General features: G+C 41.5%; 1 protein-coding gene across 1 annotated transcript; it reads left to right on the forward strand.

Annotated features, from left to right (window-relative positions):
• The first annotated feature begins 2,025 nt into the window (after window positions 1-2,025).
• Window positions 2,026-15,545, forward strand: LOC117385546 (calsyntenin-2-like). Its single transcript, XM_033982836.2, has 10 exons — window positions 2,026-2,082; window positions 4,419-4,581; window positions 8,893-9,059; window positions 9,142-9,290; window positions 11,648-11,853; window positions 12,751-12,918; window positions 13,112-13,257; window positions 14,165-14,288; window positions 14,380-14,570; window positions 15,013-15,545. Exons 1-10 carry the CDS (start codon window positions 2,026-2,028, stop codon window positions 15,184-15,186), a joined length of 1,545 nt encoding a protein of 514 aa, XP_033838727.1. The 3' UTR covers window positions 15,187-15,545.
• Window positions 15,546-16,552: the final 1,007 nt, after the last annotated feature.

Here is a 16,552-nt window from a genome sequence, read left to right on the forward strand (position 1 = left end):
ACATAATATTTGTCTATAAAATAACACATTGCAAGATTCAAGTTTCTTTTATCCATGTTTACTGCAGCCTTTCCATCTCTCAGCAGCTCAGTGACACATATAATAGGCAGATATCAATAATGCACGGGCACCACTGCTGCAGCACAGGACCGATGCTGAGAACATGAATACAAGCAGAAAAGATTTTTAAAAAAGGAGCAGCTGGGCGGGGGAATATACAGGACTTTTATTGTGGTTTTGTAGAGGCACAGAATCAGAATATACAAGATTACAAGGCAAGAGGATGGGTAGATTTGATTGTTAAACTTTTACAAGGCTGTCATATAGTCGCTCGGAGAAAATAAACCAAATTTATGCGTGTGGTGAATGACACTGACACGTAAGTGAAGATAATAATAAAAATAACAACGTCTTTATAAATGATCATATCTCAAAAAGACAATTTACATAAACTTTGGACCCAAATTACATCTCTGTCGGCCAAATATGTTTAGATTTTGAGACAATTCTCGGATCAAAATGTGATTTATTTGAGTTTCTTTTCATAGCGCCATTGTGCAAACCAGTCGTAATAACTTCCTTGGCAGAAATATAAAAAATGTCCTTGGGGGTACCCAAAAAATAAAAAATAAAAAAAATAGGAACATAACAGGAAATGGCTTGACCCTTTAAAATGCCAATTCTCTTGAAATTTTTGAGCCCACGCTATTTGAAATCTCATTTTTAGACTGATCTTCCTCACCCTATTGAAATTCCAAACTGGAACACTGTGACATGATAGTTGTCAAAGGTCTTTCAGGTGTTAAATCTTTCCTCCAGTTTCCATAGTAATTTCTGCGTCCAATCAGCTTTCACAGTCTCACTTCTTTTGTGCCACTATAATATAATAGTTGATCGTAAACATGCCAGCACAGATTCACAGCAGATAGGCAGCCTTATCTGCTCTGCTTTATGCTCACAATAAAACTGGTGTGTTGTTGCTGGGTGATATATGGACTCCACACAGGAAATTTGGAAATGCTGTTTAGTTTAGACGTTAACAAGATGAAACCACTGGGGGGGAGACAGGTGCCATAATTGAGCTGGTTGATATTTATGACTGACTGCAGCACATTACAATCAAAGTAAATGGCTTATTTCAAGTTAATTACAGCACATGTACACTCACAAATATCATTCTGTACTGTTGAAATATGCTCTAGTTTATATGATTGTATGTGATCTGTGTTTTTTCTGGTATTTACTCATTTTCAGTACAACCTCTATTTATACTCAGTATGAGGGAAAATAATGAATTGTAGATATAAATGGACATAACCTAACCTGCTAGCTGGTGCATTCGAAATAGGACGTAATCATGGGCTGCGCTTTCAGCTCCATCGACTCTGGCTCCAGTTCACTTTACATTAGAAAACTGTCACCCCTCTCTCTGTAAATACTGCTGTCAGGCTCGTCATTTTGGTCGTAAAATGTTCGTATTGACCCGTTCTACGTAATTCTGGTATTTTTATATTTTCGCTCTTGTAACTCTTGTAACTCAAGATATGAACATTAATAAGAAACCAATCAGCTGCCTCCTTTCCCTGAGGTCGCTCCCGTTAGTGCTGGCAATGGGTTTGATTGACAGCGCTGCTAAGTGCCCACCCCCTGAAACATAGTTTCAGCACTTCTGATCACTGCACATCCATCCTATCATTCTTTCTCTGGACTCTGCCGGATAGTTCTGCTCCTGAGTGTCCCTGGGGCTGCCTGCAGACTGGCTCATTATGGCGCTTCTGCATTCATTGTCTTGTTATGCTTTAGCAGAGGCGGCGCACTTTCAAGCTTCCTCTGACTAATGCGCTCTCAGAAAACATACCTCAGCGGCAGCAAAGGAGCTCTGCTAATGATAGTGATATGTGCGTGTGCATTTGTGTGTGTTACGTTTAGAAAGTAAACAACATGAAAATAAGGAGTACTGTGAAGTTATGGTGCCAGTTTTTCTCCGACTTCAGAAATTCTATATTATGTGTAGATGTGTAAAAGATGACCCCATATTTCCTCTTCCTATTTCTTATCAAAGCCAAGCACACGGCTCTGACAGTGAGTGATCTGCCTGCGCTTTTGTTTACATCTGAAAAAGAATGGTTATCAGAATTTTAATTCATAAACACTTTTTCAGTTATTAAATTACACACAATAAAATACTGGACATATTTCTCCGTGGTTTGTTTTGGCCATAATGCCATTCCAATCAATGGCACAGATGGTAAATATAATAAAATACAAATAAAAAAACACAAAAATCCCGGTGAAAAAAAAAGTAGGTTTGAGACACAACACTCCAAAGTGCCTTTATTGGACAAGGTCTCGGTATATTTGTACAGTTTGTATTCACAAGAGATTTTAAGGGAGAGTATGTAGCCTGAACCACACTCATGACAGGTTACCAGTGTCTTAACATGCCAATAGAGGACTCATGCATTTTCAGTACATGAACAGGCCAAACCTCATCTAAAACCTTAGTACCTCCAGAGTTCACTCAATGATCTGCAGAGGCTGCACTAGCATTTAGTGATTTATTCTGCTAGGGTTTAGGCAATGATGATTCATACAAGAGAAACTTTTTAGGTTTAAGCAACTAGATTTCAGTATTGAACGTTGAAACATAAATGAGACACTCCTGTGAGGCTCATTCAGCTTTTTGATCGGATAATCATCTTGAGAACCAAAACACCAAATAATCACGAAAACAACTTGTCCACCTGGACATCCAGTTCAGTGTGTTTGTAAAGAATCACAACACTGATATTACAAGTGTTACCAGTAAAATCAATATTTGATTTGAACCCGTTTAACTCGTTCATGCCCTCCTGTTAAATCATTTATCACAATTACAAAATGACTACGGTTGCTGTGGTTGTGCGAAATCGCTCTGTATATTGTCTAATAATAGGATGTAAATAATTGGGCTTGTTGCATATTCTGAGCTGTTGAAGTATTGTCTTTAATGTATGACTAAAAGGGTTTAATTGGCCATCAGCCCACAGGTTGGTTTAATGGTGGACTGTTCAAGTGAAGTGCACAATTATAGATAATCAAAATATTATTATTATCCAGTGACACATCAGAGATCGTGTTTTGTTGCTGTAAGTGCATAAGACATTGATGCTCTGTTGGGAAAAGAGAGAAAGTTGATATTTGAAGCCATTTACAGTACAGTAGCAGTACAAGCTACCTGCAGAGAGGAGTGAGAGGAGGGGGTGTGCTGACAGACTCGGATATCCTCCGGGAGTTTGTGTCTCTTCACACTCATAAAGGATGACAGCCTGAGCCAGAAATCAACACTTCCCCAGAGGATCCAGAAGCCCCCGACACACAGCTAACCCCATTAGTTTTCACAACAGCTCCGTGTGGTGCTGCACCTGCATTGTGCTCTGTGGAGATGATATGCAATCGGAACTTCTGTGTTTTATATTGAAAGTCAGTTTGACATTGCGTGCAATGCCCCACTTAAGTTTTTCTCTTAAAACAGATCAGAATTGAACTTTTATTTGTAACTTTTTAAACACAATGTAAAACACTGCACTACAAAAAATAAAGTGCTTAACAAGATAAAACCAAATAAATAGACAGTGTGAACTGTCTGAGGACCTTTGAAATAGTCTGTATTATTATTATAAAGATTATGGAGTAGGGCTACACCTCACAATCAGACACCACCCATTTAATTAGTCGAATATTTAAACGTCCCCATTGTGTTTGTATTTTTCTGACCATTAAATAATTAATTATGCGATTATTAATTGGATAGTGATGACAAGCGAGTCTGGGTCTGGATGCATTCTGTGAGTGAGTGCTGAGAGGATCAGAGAAGCTGTTGCTGTACAATGGCAGTCAGGTCTCTGTAAGTTAGCCTCAGGGCAGCTGTGGCTACATGTGGCTTAGATGTTTTCCCACATGAAATGCCTGGAGAATGAATTTATCTGTGGTCAATTCCTGCTCTTCTTCATAAACCGCAGTCTCACTGAAGCGAGGGGATGGGACGTGCCCCTCCTTCTGTACTTCGAAAAGGATTTTTATCGCATGACACGCCATATTTGTCTCTTACCCTCTGCTAATGAACACCTCGTTAGTTTATTTGACAACAGATAAACCCTCCACTGATGGCCGATTTGTTGCGTCAGTTTCACTGAAGTGAGGTGAGCACAGAAAACGATGCAGCTCCAGGCTTCATGATTGTAAACATCATCTTTATAACGCCTTTCTGTAAACATGAGCCTCCTTGGGAAAAACGCTGCCAAACTCAAAAAACATATCGCTGAGGGAATAATGGGTTTTTTCTGCTGTCCTATTTTCTCGTTCTCATGAATATATTTTCATCTGAATGCATCCACAAATACCCCAGAAGTAATGATCCCCTCCTTGTGTATATGCAGATATGTGACAAGGAATGGCACTACTATGTAATCAACGTGGAGTTCCCGGCCGTGACGCTGTTTGTGGACGGAGTGACCTTTGAACCCTACCTGGTGACAGACGACTGGCCCATCCACGCTTCAAACATCGACACACAGCTGACAGTGGGCGCCTGCTGGCAAGGTCCGTATGGGGCACTTCTGTATCTCCACAGTAATGAGTCCTCAATAACAGGGGTATATACATGTCTGACAGCTGTGGCTCTGGTGTGATGTTTGTGTTAGCTGCAGAAATGACAGGGGACAGTGTGGCATCAGGAAAATCCATTTGAAGTATCTACTTATCTTATGATTATTATATAAAGAAATTATTATAGCTACACATTACAATTTTCTGACTACATGGCTGCATAGCGATACTCCATAAGTGACATGTCAGTTTGTCATGTTTGTTTTTGAGTGTGTAGTCTGCAATTTGATTAGACAAGAATATTCAAGACCACACATATTGCAGAGAACATACAAAGAGTTTTATTGAAACACTGAATACCATTTTCCATGAGCTCCTCTTTACTTTCTCATTTTATGTTTAAGTTATTACCCTCCAAAGCGATTGTGTAGAGTGCTGTGTATATTGCGTCTGAATGGCAGCAATTCAATTTAATTTGTCTGTATAGAAAATAATAAAACAAAGTAATCAAAGGGGCTACAGAAATATACAATTATGGAGAATGACAAAGTATAACAATCACACCCAGTCCTTAGAACTTCAATTAAAGCAGGTGAAAAAAACGGGATGTGTAAAATGTGGTACCTTTGTTCATTTATGACGACAGAAAATACTGAGGCTAGGAAATGCTTTAGTACTGTATTATTAGTATCATTAGTGCAAATATGCCCCGTCACGGTTGAATCAAGTCTTTGACCAGAATGCAAAACTTTAACCTCCAATAAGAAAAAAAGTTTAAAGCCTCGCAAAGACCATGTTTTCCCACAAACCGTAATACCCATACATTTCAGTCTTATAGGACCTGCCTCTTGCCATGTTCTGAACAGTATAGTTACCCCAAAAGTCCCCAGCAGCAGTTTCCCTCACGCTAAACAACACTCACACTAACTTCATATTTTGCCTGTACATTTCTATTCACCATCATAATCTCCATGTTTCTGATTGCATTTCCTTTCCCTCCTTTCGTGTCAAACTTCACACAGCGTCCTCGTCTTTCCATGAACGTGTGATTGTGAAAGAACGCCCTGAAGGAAGGATTAACTGGAGTGAATAGAGGACAAGTTTGCCCGCTATTACATCCCAATGAAGCCGCTTTAAGCTTCACTAAGCCGCAACTGATAACTTTGCAGGCCATTAGCGGGCGAGATTGCCTTTCAGAGTGTCTCATTTCAGCGGGCCCCCTCTCCCCCACAATCAACAACATAATGGGCAGACATGTGGAGGGGAAGTCATTCAAAGTGTGCTCAGGAAAACTCCAATGGCACTATACAAGGTTGTAAGTGAAAAAAAAAAAGTTTTAAGATTGTGTAAGGCTATCATTCTTACAAAGTTCATATTTTTTACAGTGAGATTATTAAAATTCTTGCCATGCTGAGGAGTACAGATCTGTTTTTGCTCCAAGCTGTTGCCTTTGCTATGGGAGTCACCACATAAAATATGCCTTCCAGTGCAGTGATTATAGTGCATTTTAATTTGGCATCTTTTAAACCTGATGCTCTTCCATCTTCACCAACCTCTGCATTTGTCCAAGCTTGGGACCAGCCTTAAGGATAGTCCAGTATTCTCATTACTTTTGTCTAAAATTCTCAATTGGTTTGGTATTGGAAGTGCTTCTTGTTTGTAGCTTTAATCATTTTGGCAACATCTTTATATGTTTCTTTTATTTGTGTTTTGTTTGTCTTGAACTCTCTGAAGTGTCTTTGAGTGTCATGAAAAGCCCTATATAAATAATAACAATAACAATAACAATAATAATAATAATAATAATAATAATAATAATAATAATAATAATAATAATCATAATCATAATCATAATCATAATCATAATAATAATCATAATAATAATAATAATAATTATTATTATTATATATTTTATATTTCTTGAACTTAGATGTGAGGACGAGCACTAATTTTCTTCCCTTTGCTCTTAATGCAGCCTCTACCATATTTAATTGGCAGACGTCAGCTCTCAACACTCGTCCAACAGCGCTTAATTCCACTAATCACTCATCCAATTAGAACAATCTTGCACTTAACATAGAGAATGGGTGCACTTTCTCAGTCCACTTACCTTTTATTCATCTGCCTCTTAACTAATAAAAGAAGAGTCCGTCTAGACACTGGCACTCCAAAAATATCCCTTCTCAAACACAAAGACCTTGGCTTGATGAAAAGCTTTCAGTGCCGCATTTGTCGCAGAGACTCAACTGGAGAAAAACAGGAGGCAGAGTAGACCGTCTGCTGTGAAAATAAAGAAAACATGTCTTTGACTTTACCTGCTCCTCTGGCCTGACCAAGAATCAAACACAAACTGCCATCATTCAGTTTTCACTAACCACAAGCCACAACAGTCTGCATGGTGACAGTAGCTCAGTGTTTGTCCACTGATCTGAAGGCTGGCTGTTAGAACGCCGCTCTCGACATGAATGTCATTGGTAGAGCACTCAGATCCACTGATCCACTCGTTTCCAGCTCCCACAGATGAATGCTGTAGTTATGTCTTTGTGCAAGTCACTAAACCCATCTCCCCCCCCCCCCCCCCCCCCCCCCCCCAGTGTCTGCGTATATTGGTGTATGAATGTGTGTATGAATGGGTGAGTGGTCCTTGATGTAAACTGCTTTGAGTGTCTTGAAGGTGAAAAAGCGCTATATAAAAATATGACCATTTACCATGTTTGTATGCCTGAAAATAGTTAATTGCAACTAATCGATTGCAATTAACTATTTACAGATTCCAAAACATACGAATGTGCTGAGAGAAGAGACTCCAGTTGACACAGGAAACGTGAATATGTTGTGTTTTTTGATAATAAAGCGATTTTGTCTGTATTTTCTCAAGTGACATCAATAAAGCTTCCACTAGGTCAGATTTAAAATGTCATATTCACTGGCATTTCACAAGATGAATTGGTTACCAAAAGAATCTTTAGTTGCAGCCCTACATGGTTGTGTTGTTAACTGCAAGACGCAACAAAAACACAAATAAATGTTTTACCAGTCTGTTCCCAACATGTGAGTAAATGTGTCTTCCGTTCCCTGGAGGACGGTACACTGCTGCTTGGGTTCCCTGTGGCTGTGTGCTGACGCAGAGCCCGGTGTATGTGGCAGTGTGGTGGCTCTGTCTCAGTGTGATCCACATCGACAGAGCTGTGGGACTAGAGACCTCCAGCGGCACGCCTGCTCTCACTGATATGTACTCCTCTGCTGAGCCCCCCTCAAGCCCCCAGTACAGCAGCGTACAATATGTGCCATGAAACATCCACTCACTGTGAGGCAGATAGGCTTCAACAAGAGGAAACTGTAGTAACACAGCAACATGACAAAATAAATATGGTTCATTTATGAGGGGAAACAATGCTGACAGTTTTTGTCATAACTTTTAAATCCATACTAAAAAAGCAAAGTTTGTGTTTCCATGGCCACAGAGGAAGTGCATTTTTACGAACAGTTAGGCCTGTCACAATATAAACTTATCGTTCAATATATGAAAGCTGGAATAATATTTTTTTGTGGTTAGTATTTATCATGTGTACATTTTCTTTGCACTACCAGAGGATTTTTGGGTTGTTTTTTTTTTGGTAATATGATATTTGAGCTGTAGAAGAATTTGAGCTGTAGACTTCTATGACTCATTACAGATGAAAACAACATACTAAAGTGTTTCATTCCACAGTTTATTTATTGCAGCTCATGATTTTTTAACAATATTGTAGATTTAGAATAGTTTTTGTTGTATAAATCTGCTCTTGGATTATTGTGTCAGTGGTATAAATTAGTTTTGATGTTATCGTTTATTATCTATATTTACTTCAGCAATATATCGCACTTCAAAATGTGTTATCGTGACAGGCCTACATACAGTATATGAGCTGAGCTGAGCTGCTTTCTCGGTTCTCCAGGTCCGTGTGTTTAAAAATTATACTTGAACAATTTTGGAAAAACATGTTACTGGTTTGTAGAGGTCTAAAATCCAGGATTATCAGGTTTTATACACAATAAAACGGAATATTCTGTTGTTTCCGGGGAAATTATTCTTGCAGTCTTTGCAATTAGTTAGTTGTGACTATTCAAATTGATTGTGATTTTGTTTTGATTACGATTAATCTTGCAGCTCTTTTTAGCACTTAGCATTACAGTGTAAATTTATTCCAGTCAATTTATTTGGTAAATCACTATACAAGTCTGTTTTTAGAACTGGTCTATGGCAATTTTCCATTTGCTCCATTTCTGCCCCGTCTTATCTGCACCTCTGCTTTCTCCTTTCAGGGGGAGAGGTAGCGACCCCTCGCTTCACCCAGTATTTCCATGGCAGCCTGTCAGGTCTGACAATCCGGCCGGGCCGCATTGAGACGCAGAAGGTTATCTCCTGTCTACAGGCCTGCAAAGAGGGCCTGGATATCAACTCCCTGGAAAGTCTGGCTAAGGACATCAAGGTATGGAATATTACTCGAGTTTGAATAAATGCTACTGCAAGTGCAACTAAAATATGTCCATTTAATCCTGTTTTGGGCCTAGTTTCACTTTAATCCCGCTCAGTCGGTGCTGGTGGTGGAAGGAGAGGATTTGGACAGTATCAACACAGCCATGACCAAAGTGTCCTACATCAACTCAAGGCAGTTCCCCACACCAGGCATCCGAAAACTGCACATCACAACCACAGTGCAGTAAGTGATACACATGTGCAACTAGTCCTGCAATTATGTTTTTAAAATCTTTTCTTCATTTTGTCAATTATTTTACTACTCAACATGTGTTTACTTCACAAAACAGACCAGGACAAATCACTGTGCCAGAGTCAACACATTGTGCCTATATTTATTCAGTCCTTGAGATTATGTTTCTTTCATCCATCCATTTTCTTCCACTTATCTAGCGCCAGTTTGCAGGAGCAGCACTCCGGTGGGACCCCAAGGTGTTCTTATGCCAGCAGACAGACATGGTCCCTCCACCGTGTCTTGGGTCTTTCCCGGGGCATCCTCCTGGTGGAACATGTCTAGAACACATCCCTAGGGAGGCGTCCAGGAGGCATCCTAAACAGATGCCCTGAGCTCCTCCCGTGTGACTGAGCTCCTCATCCTATCTATAAGGGAATGCCCAGCCACCCTGTGGAGGAAACTTTGGCCGCTTGTCCCCACAATCTTGTCCTTTCAGTCATTACCCAAAGCTCATGACCATAGGTGAGAGTAGGAAAGTAGATTGACAAGTAAATCGAGAGCTTTGCCTTTCGGCTCATCTCCTTCTTTACCACCACAGTCCGCTACAGTGATCACATCACTCCAGATGCTGCACCAATCCGCCTGTCATTCTCAAGCTCCATCCTTCCCTCACTCATGAACAAGACCCCAAGATACTTGAACTCCTCTACTTGAGGCAAGGACTCCCCACCCACACAGAGGGGGCAAGCCACATTTTTCTGGTGGAGAACCATGGCCTCGGATTTGGAGGGGCTGATTCCCATCCCAGCCACTTCACACTCTGCAAACTGCCCCAGGTCCTAGCCTGATAAAGTCATCAGGACAACATCATCTGCACCAGAGATGAGATCCTGTGGTCGCCTAACCGGTCCCTCTCCAGCCCCTTGTCCATAAATACAATGAACAGAACCGGTGACAAAGCGCAGCCCTTGTGGCTTCCAACTCAAACTCTCATGAACCCTCGAGGACCCAATGGAGAGTGTAAAGCTGGTCCAGTGTTCTGTGACTGAGAGGAAAACCACACTGCTTCTCCTGAATCTGAGGTTCGACTACCGGTCACCCTGAAATAGACCTTACCCGGAAAGCTGAAGAGAGTGATTCCCCTGTACTTGGAACACACACTCCTGTTCCCCTTCTTAATTAGAGGGACAACCACCCCAGTCTGCCAGTCCAGCAGCACTGTCCCCGACCGCCACACAATGTTGCAGAGACATGTTAGCCAAGACAGCCCTAAAACATCCAGAGATTCGGGATGGATCTCATCCACCCCTGGAGCCTTGTCATTGAGGAGCTTGCCAACCACCTCAGTGACTTCAGCCAGGTTGATGGATGAGTCCGCCTCCTAGTCCTCACTCTCTGCTTCCTCCTCGGAAGACATGATGGTGGGATTGAGGACATCCTCAAAGTATTCCTTCCACATCCGACAACATAACCAGGTCAGCAGCTCTCTGCCTGTACTGTAAACAGTGTTAGTGAAGCACTGCTTCCCCCTCCTGAGGCGTCAAATGATTTGCCAGAATCTCTTTGAGGCCGACCGATAATCCTCCTCCATGGCCTCCCCGAACTCCTCCCATACCCGAGTTTTTGCCTCTGCAACAGTACGAGCTGCTGCACTCCTGGCCCGCCTGGCCTGCCTGGTCCACTGGTGCACTAATGTACACCCTTGTGCTTGAACAAGGTGCTTGTTATGGACAAACTGCGACTAGCACAGAGCACTGCTCGGGTTCAGGGGAAGGAGGCCGTTTTTACCCCAGTAGAATGACGGAATCCCCGGCCAGCGCACTCTCCCAGGGACTCCGAGAAGGCCGTGTACTCTGCACTGCTGTTTGGCACAGGGACGCGATCCTCTCGTTCACTGGAGTGTACTCCAACACAAGGAGGCAATAAGCAAGCCCACTCACTCGCCGCCTCTCCCCACATTGCTTCTTCAGGCTGTGTCTGACCAGGCCCATGGGGAAAGGCCTGGCCACCAGGCACTCGCTGTCGAACACCCACCTCAGGCCTTGCTCCAGGCTGGGGCCCAGTAACACCAGCCAGGGTGGCGTAACTGGCCTCAATTGCTTGTCAAATGCAAGGTTATTCTGTCATGTTTACAATCTATACTGCATTTACTTATAGATAAAGAACCTTCCCTCTTCACCAACAAATTACTTATTCATTTTCAAGACATAACAAAATAACCCACATATAGACAAGAGGACAAATATATACATTTGAACATTTAACCTTTTTTACCATATATCAACGCCACATTGTACTAAATCAGTGGACTGAGTAAATGTTTATGTGTTGTACAATATGTAACCTTTCTTTCCTCTGTGTTGTAGGTGTTTTGGTGAAGACTCTTGCCTTTCCATCCCTGACGTGAAGGCCGTCGTCATGGTGATGGCTCCCAGTAAACCACGGATCACCATCTCCGGCTCAAACCGCCTCGTCCGACCGGCCAGTGACCTGCAGGCGCCGCTCGGGGTGGCCCCCTTCAAAGAGATCCACCTCACCAGCACCGTGATCAGAGGGGACAGCCTAGGCGGGAGTGAGTCAAGACCCTGAGATGACTGCAGAACGTCTTCATGTTTAATCAGCCTCACTGAAACTGGAATTATAACTCATGTCAGAAAAAGCTAGTGCTTGTTTCAGACTATAGAACAGACCCCAACTCATTGTATTTCAAACTTGAGAAGAGATTGTCTAACACATTCAAATGTATTTTTTATTTTTATTTTTTTATAATGATCACTATATTTAATACATTTCATTAATACAGGAACTATTTATGTAATTGTGGGAAAATACCTCCCACAAGTGCCAACTTTTACAGAAGATTTTTATAATGGCTTATTTATTTCCAACCAGATATTATTTATTTTATTTGAGAATATTTACTTTATAAGATATCCCAACTCCACTCTGTAGATTACTTTAAAAATAATATGATAACCTGAAACATGAAATTCCTAATTTACAGTTACTGGAGGAGTTACTCAATTTTATTACTTAAGTAAATGTAAAGATACATGAAAAAATCTACTTGTGCCCATTTAAAAATGTACTAAGAATAAAAAGTAAAAGCATTTCGTGTAGATTTTGAGGTCTTATAAAGCTTCAAATGTATTGATTTTGGTCAAGATTTGTGCTGAATTTTGTTCAATAGAAACAACTAAATCGATAGTTTTTGTTGTAGCTGTTTTTATTTATATATTTTCAAACTATGAATGTATTAAAAAGCCTTTTCAGCAGGTCTCAACCAATGATAAAAAATACTTGTAAAATGTAGAAAGTAGAGATACCTGCTCTCAAATGTAGTGAAGTAAAAGTACTACTTTTACTTTGTTACGTTCCACCACTGACTTCAGGTCAATTACAGAACAATTTTGGTCCATAGTATGTTCTGATTGTTGTAATGATAAATCTGGTTTTATTGTGTCCACAGTACACAGACCAGGTGTGACCGAGCTCATGCACAACCTGGACTACTGTGACGTGCTGTTAATTGGTGACGAATTAAACCCCGAAAGAGAAAGCCTGGAGATACATCACAGTGCCTTGTTAGGAAAACACCTGGACGCCACCAACTCCACCTCCGGGATATCAATATATGGTAGGCACACGTCACCTGCCCACCTGCCGCAGTGACAGGCGAACAGTCAGTGTGGCACCTGGCCTTTACACAGAAATCAATAGGCTTAACCAGGACATTCAGTCTCTATAGACCCAGACAGCTGTAAAGGTCCTGTCAAAACTTGTACAACTAGTAACTTATAGAATAAATGGGTTTCTTTTCATTTTTGCAGGTGTGGACTCCATGTCGCACTACGAGCAGGCACTAAGACAGATCCGGTACAGAAACTGGAGACCGGCAACTTTAAGCAAGAGAAAGTTTAGAGTCACCTGCTCCGAGCTCAACGGACGGTACACCAGCAATGAGTTCAACCTGGAGGTGAGCTCATGTTTAGGCTGCTGGTGGTTTTCAGAGTTTATGTGAAGATGTTATACTCCCAGACGGGCAAAAAGAGCCAGGCTGATTACATTGCACTTTGCCATGAATTATCTAAAAGGTACATTTACAAATGTTGAATCTGATCATTTTAATTGACAAAACCCTAAAACTTGCTTTGTTAGAACAAAAATCAGCCTTTTAACAATATTAATTTTAACTGTCCAACCCCCATCTGTATTAAACGCTACTGGTCCATACAATGTTGTGATGTCATCTGAAACCCAGCAATATTGTTTTGTTTGTTTGAAATGTTCTCAGTAACTGTAAAGCCCATGCCTGGGTTTAGGGATTTTGAGCTACAGTTCTTATTTTGATGCCAGTGTTGTGTTTTGGCAAAAAAGCCAGCATGAGCTTGGAATTTTGGTAAAATGCTAGAAAGAAAAAACAAAAACAAAAACATAACTAGTTGTTATGTGTGATGTGGGCTCAGAGATGTAGTTAAGGATTCAGTCTCTAGTTTTGAGGCAAAGACACTGCAGTCACCTGGTGTCAGTGACGTAATAATTAAATAACAACAGATAATAAATAAATAAGTGTTAGAAATCTTTTGGTGCTGCTCTGACTGTGGAAGTGTCATGGTTTGTCAGTTGTTTTCCAGAGTGCTTAATTTTATGGAGATGCTTTCCTCATCTGTAATTTAAATTCTACAAATCTAATCAGATCTGAATTAAATTGAATTTCCACAGAGTGAGTGAATTACTCTCAATTTATTTCTATTTTTCTGCCTATTTTCGTTTTCAATTTGAGTTTACTTTTTATGGGCAAGAACTGTGAATAATGGATTTTAAGATTGCCTTTTCTTGAATATGCATACACTCATGTATAATATAATTTCATTACTACACAGATGAGTCTGCTGCACCACTCTGCTGCCCCCGTGGAGCATGTCAACCACATGGCAGCATCATCCCAGTTCATGAGACCAATGCATCACCCTCTGATGATCCACTCTCTCAATTCTCACATGACAGGTATCCCAAATGTCATTCAATACACCACTCTGGACTAGCAAAAGGTCATTTCATCAGCCTTACCTTATCTTCTTGACCTCATCTCACACAGGGCCAGCTCCTCCGGCTGCCACAGTGATTATTGTGGTTTGTATCGCCGCCCTGGTGGTGATTGTGGTCATTGGCGTGTACAGAATTCACGCCACTCATCAGGAGGGCTCCAGAGAGGATGAGGATGAGCCCAAAGACTGTGACATGGACTGGGACAACTCTGGCCTGACCATCACTGTCAACCCCATGGAGGTAAATGGAGAAAATGCATTTGATCAGCTTAGTTGTTAAAGGTGCTCTATGTAACATTTCCTGTGGGGAGACTGTCTCTTGCTTGTCGCCATGAGATGATCGCTTTGTCTTGACTGTTCCAAAGTATGACATTAAGATGATCTTTCTTGGTTCACTTTTTATTACTTTTATTACTCAGAAATAGTGCATACATGTATTCTTATGCATGGTCAACTCTTCACAGATCTGACATGTATTTTTGCCCTGGTGGCATTACTTCTTTGTCTCCATTGTGATGGAACTCAATGGAGACAAGGAGGTGGTACCATGATATGGAACATTCCAGAAAAAGCAGTAACATCTCCATGGAGATAAGCCTGTAGTCCACCCTTTAACAGAAAAGTCATATATAGCGCTTTTAATAAAATATGAATGTTTGACTTTAATAGTCTGTCCTTTATAGAACATCAGTGCTGCTCAGGTAGTAGCTGAAGAGGCGAAGGAGGAGAGTGAGGAAGAGGAGGAGCAGGTGGTGGGCCTGACCTGCACTGACTCAGACAACACTGACGAGGAGGACGAAGAGGAGACGAACCGGGTCACAAAACTGGAGTGGGACAGTTGCTCTGGGACATACTGAGCATACACAACCATACACAATCTGTTGCTGGAAAGATGCAGAACATGTACACCTATTACTTCTGATGCAAGGTCTCCCTCTGTTGGACAAACTCAGAACATCAGCCACATTTGAATTCACACGAAAACAGCCAAAAGAGAACGAGCACAGCCACTGCATTGAAACAAAACACACTCTCTGTTGTTACATGGTTTGTACAATGTCCATAATATAATTTAAGATCAAATGTTTCAGAGGATACGTTTGTGTTTTATATCAAAGATTAATTTTCACACATACATAATTCATTCATTAAAGGTACAGTATGTAACTTTTCTGGTGGGTGCGCTGCCTGCTTGTCTCTATGATGATTCAACTGCTTTGCCTGGGATGTTGCACAATATTTATCTTGCCTTGACCTGTATTTTAGCCTGATTGTTGCCTGTATGGAGATAGATACACTGGGGTGAGAGTAGGGTGCTTGTCACTGATCCAAAGGCAGTTGCAGTTCAAATCCCGCTCTCGACGTAAACATCATTGGTTGTCTAGTCAGATCCACTAATCCGGAAGCAATTCCAGCTCCCACAAATGAATGCTGTTTTTGTGTCTTTAGGCAAGACACTTAACCCACCTTGCCCTAATTGGTTGTGTACATTGTTGTATGAATGGGTATATGGGTGGGTGAATGATTTCTTGAGTGCTATGGGTGCCTTGAAGGTGGGAAAGTGCTATATAAAACTGTGACCATTTACCATTCATGGTCATACTGTGGAAATACATACATAGAGACGAAAGGCAAAGGTCTCGTTTTACCAGTCAATCGATGTCCCTCCCTCACCTATGGTCATGAGCTTTAGGTAATGACCAAAAAGAAAAAATGCGGATACAAGCGGTCAAAATGTGTTTTCTCCACAGGGTGGCTGGGAGCTCCCTTAGAGATCAGGAGGAGCTCAGTCACACGGAAGGAGCTCAGAGTAGAGTCACTGTTCCTCTCGATGTGCTTCTCTATGTCAAGAGGAGATAGCTGAGGTGGCTCAGGTATCTACTCCAAATGTCTCCTGGAAGCCTCTCTTCCAGGAGACAGAGGTGTTCTGGGCATGTCCCACCGGGAGGAGGCCCCGGGGAAGACCCAGAACATGCTGGAGGGACTATGTCTCTTGTCTGGACTGGGAACGCCTCGGGATCCTCCTGGAAAAGCTGGAAGAAGTGTGTGTGGAGAGGGCAGTCTGGGCCTCCCTGCTGAAACTGCTGCCTCCACAACCTGGTCTCGGATAAAGCAGAAGAAAATGGACTGTGGAACATTCCAGGCAAAGCAAATACATCTCCATGGAGATGAGCATAGTGCGGACCATCCACCAGAAAAGTTACACAGTGCACCTTTAATAAT

Source organism: Periophthalmus magnuspinnatus, chromosome 17 (genome assembly GCF_009829125.3).
Source record: "Periophthalmus magnuspinnatus isolate fPerMag1 chromosome 17, fPerMag1.2.pri, whole genome shotgun sequence".
In the NCBI taxonomy this organism is placed as follows: Eukaryota; Metazoa; Chordata; class Actinopteri; order Gobiiformes; family Gobiidae; genus Periophthalmus; species Periophthalmus magnuspinnatus.